The 10,541-nt window shown below is 55.9% G+C and overlaps 1 protein-coding gene across 1 annotated transcript in view; it reads right to left on the bottom strand.

Annotated features, from left to right (window-relative positions):
- FCN2 (ficolin 2) overlaps window positions 1–547 on the bottom strand; it is a 6,565-nt gene extending 6,018 nt beyond the window's left edge. Inside the window, exon 1 of the mRNA XM_021691547.1 lies at window positions 445–547. Within this exon, the coding sequence (XP_021547222.1) occupies window positions 445–547 (103 nt within the window). The remainder of the gene's footprint in view (window positions 1–444) is intronic.
- Between the last annotated feature and the right edge of the window lie 9,994 nt (window positions 548–10,541).

The following is a 10,541-nucleotide window of genomic DNA, read 5'->3' as shown; positions in this document are numbered from 1 at the left end:
GCTCCTGGACCCTGGTGATCGCCCCCCGGCTCAGGGAGGCTGGTGATCGCCCACCAGCTCCTGGACCCTGGTCATCACCCCCGGCTCCTGGACCCTGGTGAATCGCCCCGGCTCGTGGACCCTGGTGATCGCCCCCGGCTCGTGGACCCTGGGGCCCGGAGAAGCAGGATGCCTGTCCAGGGTCCTCTGCCAACGGCACAGGCCAGGGTTCGGGCCCAGTGGGTCTGACTTCCGAGCAGCGCCCATCCCCTCTGGGTGGGGCTGCCTCTCCTTCTTTGCCCACGAGCCTCCTCTTCTGGAAAATGACACTTAATGTGTGCTATCACGAGGACTATGCAGGAATGTTCACGGCGGGCCGAGCGCGAGGCTGGCATGCAAGTGGAGGCTGCCGGCTTGCCGAGCACCGGATCCATGTCCGGGCGGCTCACCCGGCGTCTGACTCACCTGGACAGCTGTTGGCGGCGGCGGCCCAGGCCCCAGTGCACGAGAGCACGATGGCGAGCGTGACGGCGGGCCCGGTGGCCGCGGCAGCTCTGCCCCGCTCCATGGCTCTGGTCTGCGCGGCCGCAGGAGCGCCCTGCCTTCTGTGGGCCCGGCCGCCCACCTTGACCTCTGGCTTGCTTTCTCACGCCAGTGGCCACTTCCTCCTGAGGCGCCAGCCGGAGGCGACACAGCCCCACGCCCTACTTAACGAGCGTCCGGTGTAATGGGCCTCGCTTCCCCTGGGCAGGGACACTGTCCCCAGGAGAAGGCCCCCGGGCCGTGTGCGGGGAAAGGCCAGCCTGCCTGTTTGTGTCTAAGGAACGTCCTCTTGCGGGTTCGCCAGGGAGACGCGCAGGGAAACAGGTGTCTTAGCTGCCCCAGGTGGCTTAGCCTGCAGGCCCAGGTGCCATCGTACTGGGGCAGGAGAGGGGCAGGCCCTTGGGGAGAGGACCTGGCTTCAGGAGAGGGGACCCGGCTTCGGAGGAACCTCAAAGGTCTGGTGGTCTGGGACCGCTGTCTGTGTGTGGGGTCACCCCTGGCCTCCCGGCTGGCTGGCAGAACTCCTGGAGGGGTGGCGTCCAGGCTCTTGGGGAGGACCTGCCTTCAGGTGGGTGAGGCCGTTCAGGGAAAGCCTCTCCCCGCATATCCTCTTTTTCAAGGGCCCTCAAGCTCTGAATACGCCACAGGCCAGCGTGGCCTATCTTGGGGTGGCGTGTCCTGCTACCGTCAACTCGGACTGGTCCTCAGCGTGGAGAGGCCACACCCCAGTGGCGGGGAGAGGCGCGCTCCCTGGGGACCCGCAGAACGGGACGTCCCTCGGGGGCCTGCTCTCGAAGTTCAGGGCAGGACAGACGCAGACAGCCAGGCCGTTGGCTCCACAAGCAGGAACTGTCCTCCCGCAGTGTGTCCACAGGTCGAGGGACCGAAATGCGTCGAGCTGATATTGTAGCATAAGGCACTCCACGGCAACTTGGTGTTTTGAGTGTTGGCAACATTGAAGAGAATCTGGCCTGTTAGCCTAACAGCCTGCTAATCTCACTGAAAATGTGACCTTGAGTCTCGGACCTGTTGGTGATTTTAGGAGGAAACAGTCCTGTGTATTTAGCTTTGGAACAGGTAAGGGACCCCTACGTTCTGCACATTCACCTATTTGCATGATTAGACTTCTAAAAATTAGCTGATGCCCCGAAGCTTCCGTTAATGGCAGACAATTAAATGCTAAAACACAAATAGGGATACATTCATTTTGCAAACACGCTGATGATGATTTCAGCCGAGATTTCTTAAGTCAGCCAATGGAACAAGGATTACTCCTAGGCCCCTTAAAGAGAGTCATGAAAACATGCCTCTTATATACAGAGTAAATCAAACTTAAAAGCTTCAGGAAGTCCCTGGACTTCTGAAGTTACAATTGTAACATACTGAACAAATCCCTTGTAAAGACAGTAGCCAGAGGAGTGGTCATCTCTGTGCAAGAGGCCAAACAGGACCCAGCCGTGAAACACCACAGAGGGGACTTAAGTCCACAGGGCAAAGGTCAGGCCCAGGTTGCCGCTGCGCCTTGGAGGGCGTCTCTGGTCATGGATGCGGGATCTGAGGCCCAGAGAAAGAAGGAGGCTGCCCTGGGGGCCACACAGCCTGTTACCCGAGCACCAGTATTAGAACCCGGCTCCCCAGAGTCCGTGGATGCCCGCGCCCCCACTCCTTCGCCTCCCTCTGTCCTCCACCCTCTGTCCAGTCTCCCGATGAGAGGCGTGCAAGTCTATGCTCACGCTCCAGGTCCAGGGCTCCATCAGCTTGCCGCCCGCCGCTCATTGGAAGCCCCTGCGCAGGAACTAGACAGTCCCACCTCCCCTCTGGAGGCTCCTGCGGGAGCCGAAAGGCCGCTCGATAGTAAGCGAAAGACCCATCTGGGCTTGAGGATCAAAGCTGAAGTCCTTTCATGGCTGCCTTGCCGTGGGCTTTCCTTGCTCCAGAATATTCTGGAAGTCTGTCACTGTTGGTGACATTTCTCGGGCCAGAGCATGGGGACGCGGCTTGGATCGGCCTCACAAGCAAGAGAGAGGAGGGATGTTTAGTGAGCACCTACTATGTGCCGGGCACTGGTCTGTGCCCTGGGACACTGCGGGAAGCACTCCTGGGAAGGCAGAACACAAACAAGCAGACCAACAAATAAACAATAATAATGTGCTAGGATATGATGCAATTAGAAAACCAATGTGCGCTGCGAAGGACGCGTACACGGAGTATCATCAACGGTGACTCAGCCAGAAACAGGAGAAACCTGAAATCTCTGTGGCTTCCCACCGAGCAGTGATGCCAGCCCACTGTGGGGAATCCTGTCTGGGCGCCCCTCCTCCTCGCAGGGACTCCGTGACCCACATCTCCTCCACTGGCCGTCTCGGCCACCTTCCACGTGTGGACCCTCTCCGAAGGGTCATCTTCACTCCAGCCAAGCTCGGAGGACCCCGCGGGGGCGGCTTCAGACTGGGGGGCACGTGCCTCCCTCCCTCCCTGTGTCCTCGGGCGGCCGGGTATTGCGGCCCCGTCCGAGCACCGGGAACGCTGAGGGAGGCAGCCTGGTTATGTGAAGCGGCGGGGGTGGGGGAGTGGGTGTTGCTGAGCCCACAGGACAAAGGCCTGACACTCCCAGAGAGTGCATTTTCAAGGTCACTGTTTGCATCGTGATGCTTTTCCACTCATTCACTGACTTGCATCCTGATTGTCCCCTGGAGATGCAGTTTTCGTAAGCGGCGTATCACGGGATCCTGGTTTCTCCTCCGGGCCGCTCAGCGCAACCCTCGACGTGGTCGTGCTGTGTCTACCATCTTGCTCTTCACCTGCCACCCCATCGTTGTTCTCTCTTGCCTCGTCTCGTTGGGTTGACCTGGCTTTCTCGGTGTTTCACACTCCCTCTGCCTTGACTCTTTGGCTCTACCTCTTTGTGTGACATTCAGTGGTTGTGCGGGGAATCACGCAATGCAGCTCACATCATCACTGTCCCCCTTGGGTGACCGGCACGCCAGGTCACAATTCACGTATGAACGTCCCACAATCCTTTTCCTGTAGTTGTTATGGATTTTGCTGCTACATATGTTATGAGCCCCTGAAATGCATTTTGATTATTTGTATCTTAAAAATTCAATTGTCCTTTAACAGCCTCTTTAAGGGGGAGGCGGGAAGTATTTTATACATATTTACCATCTCTGCTGCTCTCCATTTCTTCCTCAGGATCTGCATTTCCACTTGGAATGATTTCCCATCTGCTGGAATAACTTCCTTCCTCGTTTCGGGGAATGTGGGTCTGCAGGCAACACATTTCCTATGCTTTCGATTGTCTGGAAGTATCCTCACTTCACCTTCACTTATGAATCCTAGTTTTGTGAGAATTGTATTCTAAGTGAAGAATTTCTGCCTCTCAGCACCTCTGGACATCCTTCTGCTGCCCTTTGCTCTCTGCCCTCTGCCCTCTGCCACCAGGAGAAGTCCCCCACATCCACCACCACCCCCATTCTGGTCTGGCCCCCACTGCGTCCCTGCTGCCTGCTTCTCCTGTCTCTCATCCCCTGCAGTTTCTAGCAGCCTGTCTGGGGGTGATTTTCCTTCTATTGCCCCTGCATGGGCTTCACGGAGTTCTGGGATCTGGAGATTCATGCTATTGATTGAATGTAGACATTCGGGGCTAACATTTCTTCATATATTCTTCCGCCTCATTCCGCCTCTCTGCTTTTGGCACCACCTATACCCTTCTTGCAAGGACGCTTGGTACCTTCCCGTTAATTAAGCTTTTGTTCACTTTTTACAAAGCCTTGTCTTCCACGCTTCGGTTTGGGTAAAGCGACAACACGTTTTCAGAGTTGTAGTGTCCATTCAATGATTTTTTGTATTTCAGAGATGACAATTTTTTATTTCTAATATTTACCGTTGGCTCATTTCTTAAAGTTTCCTTATCTCTTTTAAAATCCCTCACTTCTTCAGCCAAGACATCCATCTTTTCTTATATATTATATGACATTTATCTACTTATTCTGTATTCCGTGTCTGTAAATTCCAACATCTGAGACACCATTAAGTTGTTTCCATTGATTTTCCCTCTTGGTCATGGGTCACATTTTCCTTCTCCTGTGTGTCTAGTAAACCTTGATTCTATGCGAGACATTGTGGACAATGTTGCAGAGGCTCAGGACTCTGTGCTGTTTCTCAGAAGAGAGCTGAGCTCTGTGCTGGCACTCTGGGTCCTCTTCTGTCCCTAATCCTAGGGGATAACTTTGGTCCTGGGATATCATCCTTTTACTCAAGGGTTCGGTCTTGTGAGGTTTCATCAGAGAGCCTGACGTAGTCATCAGATCCATCGAAATGACTGCACTTGAACTCAAGGAGCCTCTGGGCACTGGGGAGTGCTGATGTCTCTGCTCAGCTCGGCCCATGGCTCCCCTCAGCAGTCAGCCACAGACAGGGGAGGCTGGCGTGACCAGCTTTGGGGGCTTCCCTGCATGGCTTCCTTGGTTTCAGGATTTCCCAGGTCATGCCTTCCCCCCCCCCCCCCGCCGTAGCCTAGATCTCTGATTCCAAGTCTCCAGCCTGTTAAGATAGCCTCCTTCTGCTGGAGCAAGTTCCCCCTGCCTCACAGGGTTCAGGGAGGTCCCTCAGGGGAAAGTTGGGGGATGGCACATTTATCCCAGATGGCTCACTTCTCTATGGCTTACCCCACATCCAGTTTCTGCTTTGTGTCACTCAGCACTGCCTTTAAATCATTTGTGTTTTCATAGATACTCTAAAACTTATTGCTTCTATTGGCAGGAGAGTTAATACAATGTAAGCTATCTTCCAATTTTTAGACACTAGGAGTCTGAAGCGTGAGTTTTCTAAGCTCTTTGTTCCTGAAGAGGTGGCATTTGAGAAGAGAACTGAAAGCCATGAGTCAGATACGCAGCATTTCAGGTGGGAGTTGTACAGAAGGGGGAAGAGAGCTCAGTGGATCTGAGAGAGCAAGGTGTCAGGATAAAGGAGCAGGTCATCAGTCGGAGCCAGCGTGGGGGTGCTGGCTAATGCGGGAATACTGGGTCCCACTCCCGCACCGAACGGGACAAACTTTCCACGTGACTCTGATCAGGCTCAAGAGTGAGAGCCATTGGCCAACACTTTCCGGTGACTGCCGGGCCCTGGCCTCTGACTCCACAGGCTTTCCTTGAGTGTGAAGGAGAAGTGCCCTCTCCTCGCCCGTGACTAGTCCCTCTTCCTGGACTTTGAATCTCTCACTTCACGTGGCCCCAGAAGCCCCCGACATGGAGCCCCAGATCCACATTCTCTGTGGCACCCATGAGCCTAGACACGGAACCCTGATGGACAGTCCACTCCGCTCCCGACTGATTGTCACCAGAACCGAAATCTGTGCCAAGCTGGTCTCTTACTTAAAGTTTTGCCAGGCTCTGCCTCTACAGGGGGGGCACGAAGGGGTGATAGTGACTAACCCTCACTTGCACTGTCCGTATGATGTGCCAGGCACTCCTCTCCGTGACTGCCATGGCCATCCCAAGGGCCATGTGGGCAAGACTCCAGGGAGCTGAGTCAGAGCCAGGAGTCCCTGAGGCCCGCCGGCCTAGAAGAGCACGTGGTGGGATTCGTGCATTTCCCGGGCAGCACTGAAGCCCACAGAACTTGGGCAAGCCAGCACTGCATCTGGCGTCCCATGGCTGGGCGTGGGCAAGGAATTTTGCCAGTTGCCATCCAGCCAGCCGGGTGTTAACCCCTCTGGTCCTGGGAAGCCCCCAGGAGAGGAGATGCAGCCCAGCAGGGGGGCTCTCCCCTGGACGAGAGTCACCAGATGCAGTGCAGAGTCAGATCCAATTCATCATTGAGACCTCGGCCACATCCTCTCCTCCATGAAGCCTCTTGGCGGTGAATACTTGTGGGGACCCCTTCTCTGAGTTTGTACCCCCCGTGGCAGCCTACTGATGCCTCCCAGGCAGTGGAGCCCCGGAGACGCACAGTGAACGCCTGAGTTCCATGTTCCCATGTGCATATTGAGCTGAAGGCAGGGGGTTGCAGCCCCTCCATGTACACACCCCGGTGGCATTTACAGTGGGCCAAGGTGGAGGCTGGAGGAGGGCGAGCTGATACCATGCACCCTGAGCCCCACCCAGGCTGCCTTGGCTGCAGGTATGGAAAACGGGGTTCTTTCTGCCCAGCCATGGTCAACCACCTCTCCTCATTTTCCTTTCTCCTCCTCTGGGATATCCACCACAAGGGATCGGCTCCAGTAGCCAGCCTTCAACGGAAAAGGGCCACCTCCATGGCCCAGCCCAAACAGTCCTTTTGCAGACAGACAGATATGGCAGAGCTTTGCATGAGAAATTCCAAAGACGTCCTCTGTACATGTGCAAATTCTGCTCTCCTGTCCCAGGCGAGACCACACCTCCTCTGGGTGCACACTCCAGCCCACTCGGAGCAGACCCATCCCTTAGCCTGTGGCTTTGGAACCACAGGCTTTGGAACTGACTTGATCATCCCCGGGTGGCCCTCTGGAGTGCTAGCCATGAGTCCGGTCTCTTCGGATGTCCCTAAGCTCATTGCGAGCAGGATGCTCTTGCCTGCACACCTGAGAGGTGCTTGACACTTAGAGGTTGCTCATTGATTAATGTTAGAGGTGTGATGCCCTGCATCCTGAGACCAATCGGCGAGTAGCACAGCTATGGTTGGATACTGGCGACACAGAGCGATTACAGGACACTGGTGCTGAGGATCCAGTACACAGTGCATCTCACACATGATCTCATTCGACCCTATAGCCTCGCGAAGCACCAACTACGTCTATTTTACTGATGAGGAAACCCGGCAGCCGGCGTCTCACTTCTGACCTGTCCCCACACATAAGGGGCTAAAAAACTTGCCTCAGGTCCCAAAGTCATCAAGGAACACATCCAGTATTTGCATACACACCTCATGAATGCTCTAGCAGGCAGACCCCAAGCTGGCCCCAGTGGTCCCCCAACTCCTGTGTTCTCACACTGGGTAATCCCTCTCCTTAAATGTGGGCTGGACAGAGGACTTGCCTCCAACTAAGAGAACATAGCAAAGTTGATGGGATGTTACTTCTGTGATTAGACTACAGAAGATTGTGCTTCCATCTGGCTAGCAGACTTTCGCCCTTGCTGGTTGTGATGATGCATTGCCATGTTGGAAAAGACCCATGCAAGGCCCCAAGAGGCCTCTGGCCAACTGCCAGTGAAGACCTGGGGCCCTCAGTCCAATGGCCCTCAAGGAAACGAATCTTGCCAACGATGGCAGCAAGCTCAGCAGACCTCTCCCTGGTCAGGTCTCCGGATGAGACATTGGCCGGGGCCAGCACCGTGCCTGCCATTTTGTGAGGCCCGACAGTGAGGATCCATGCGAGCTCTGTCCAGATGCCTGATCACAGGCATGTGACTAATACAGGTGTGTTGTTTTGAATCTCTAAGTTTTGGGGTAGTTTTGAGGTAGTAATAAAAAATACAAACGCTGAAAGTGGTTTCTTAGTCCGTCTTCCAGAAACTGGAGTCTTCTAAATACACTCTTAAGGTGTTCTCCCTGTAGCACTTCCTACTTTTAAAATGAATTTGAGAAAATCCCAAAGGGAAAGCCGGATCCTTGAACCAGAGATCATGTCAGTTCCCATCATACGCCCGCGAACTGGACTTCTCCCAAACCTACATGATAGCATTTGTCAATGTGGGAAGGAAAAAGAAAAAGGCAGGGTGTTTGGTGCAATGTGGCTTTTGTTGAAGTATTTACTCCTCGGAGATCGCTGGAAAGTGGTATTTTCTTGCCTGGGGCACAGGACCGGACCCCAGTGCCTGCAGAGGCTGGTGGGTAGCACAGCGGTTTGGGGGCAGCAAAGGCAGGTGTGCAGCTCTCCCAGTGCACGGAAGGGGGCTGCGGGGAGAGGGCCCCTGGCAGCCATGGTTCTTGTCACCCCTTCTGGGGGGACCCTCGGATTGTTTTCCATTGAAATCGACCTGACGATAAAGTCTCATTTGTGAGATCATTGGATCAGACTAGGTGATTACTTTTTAATGCTCCAGACAGCTTTCGTTAGGTTCATAATAGCTAAAGCTCTTGCAACCTCCTCGTGCATTATGTTTTATATATTAAATCTATTATCTGTTGCCTAGGTATTTATATTTTATCCATGTATATAAGCTGTATATAACTTTATGCATAGACACCTCTGACTTTATTCAGAGTGATGTCTTGGGACCCCACTGGTTAGTTGCTAGCAGGTGAATTCGTTGCAGATACTGGCTCGGCCCACTTTGTCCTGTGAAGGGTGCCGTGGGGTGCTGAGGTGGGGAGGGGTGCCGAGGGCAGATGGGGGCAGGCCCGGAGAGGGGGCTCCACCTGCAGAAGTCTGGGTGGGTGGGATGAACATGGTTGTACCTGCAGGGGTCCAAGTCCCCGCCAATCGCAGCGCCTGTGGGGTTCTAGCCCCTTCCACGCCCAGGGCGTCTGGTTTAGAAGGTCTAGGGCTCCACATAGAACCTGCGTCTCTAGGAAGTGGTGCAGGTGATTTCAACGGACAGGCAGGTGAGAGGAGCCGCCGGTGAGCAGACCTCCGTGGACATCACCAGCGGACCCACGTGTCCCCGCACCCAGTAGTGGCGGCCAGAGACTGGGCCGTTTCCTCCCATAACCATGGTTGTCCCCTGCCCGATGGGCCATTTGTGAAACCCGCCTCCTCTCCCCTCGGCCCCTTGTCCATTCAAGGACACAGGCAGCCCGTCTTAGGCTCTGAGGGACCTCCGGTCCCATAGCAGCGCTGACCCTCATGTGTCACGTGTCCCATCTTAGAGATGGGCCGACGGAGGCTCCGAGCGCTGGGCATTGGTGGCATCCGAGTCTGGGTCACGGAGACAGCCGTCCTCACTCTGTTCTTCTGGCCTCGCCACAGCTGCGTCTCTACGTGCAAACAGGTGCCCGCACCTGCATGTGGTACTGGAGGTCTTGTCCCCGAGCCGGCGTCCTCCTTGGGGCTCTTGGTCCGCTCACTGCCTACCTCTCTCAGCAAGCCCTGCGGACTCCACGTTGGAAATATCCAGACTGTGACCAATGTCAGCGTGTCCCCGTGCGGTCACCTGTCACCTGCGTGACTGTGGACACTGGCTCTGTCCTAACACGGCTCCCAGGGTGAGCAGGCCGAACACGGGTCCTGCCACATCACACGTCACGTACACGCACCCCCACACCACACACATGCACACGCCGCACACAGGCGCCCATTTTCCCTCTCACTTTACCCTGTTCTGTTTATGCTTAGAAAAAAAGTACACCTCGATCCCGTATGCGTTTTACGTTTCCTGAGCACTCGTCCCCCCGACAGGCGTCCTGCTCTTCTGTCGGCTTCCGAGTGTTTCCAGCGCAACGGGAGCTCCGTGCAGGCGGGACTCTGCTTCTGCTGCCCCAGAGCCTGGCCCGCGGCCGGCAGGCAGCAAACTGCGCATTCCCCGGACGAGTGTAGGAAGGTTTGTGTTAGAACCTCTTGGGGGCGAGAGGGGGGTTGGGGGCAAGGACGATGGGCGGGTGGTGGGGGAACGTGCTTCCTGCAGAAGTCCCTTCCCAGAAGGAAAGCCCCTGGGAGCGGGCGCTGCCCCTCTTCCCCACCCCCAGGAGACGTGGGGGCCCTGCCGGGGTATCAACAGGCTCCCAGCCCTCCTGGGCCCCGGCTGCTCAGGCCGGCTCTGCTGGCCGGTGTGTCCACGCCCATGCACATAGGTGACCCCCCTCGTGTCCCGATGGAGGCACTGCCCAAGGCAGGCTGGGACCAGGCGCAGCTCTTGGAGGCCAAGGGCCCTGGCTGGTACGGAGGGACCCATGTCCCAACGCCCAGGGCCCTGGAGCCCAGCTCGGCAGCCAGAGGCCTCTTGCCGGGCTGGTGCTCACACATTCCTCCCTCCGACTCAGGACAGCAGGGCTGGGATAAGGGAACCGAGGACACTTTTCAAAATGGGGAACTTGAACAGTTTCCAGCTCCAGACCATGAACAATGACCTGCTTGCTCCTTCCTGGCGACAGGTGTTTCCCCT

Source organism: Neomonachus schauinslandi, chromosome 13 (genome assembly GCF_002201575.2).
Source record: "Neomonachus schauinslandi chromosome 13, ASM220157v2, whole genome shotgun sequence".
Taxonomy (NCBI): Eukaryota; Metazoa; Chordata; class Mammalia; order Carnivora; family Phocidae; genus Neomonachus; species Neomonachus schauinslandi.
This window is presented reverse-complemented; position numbering and strand designations above follow the sequence as displayed.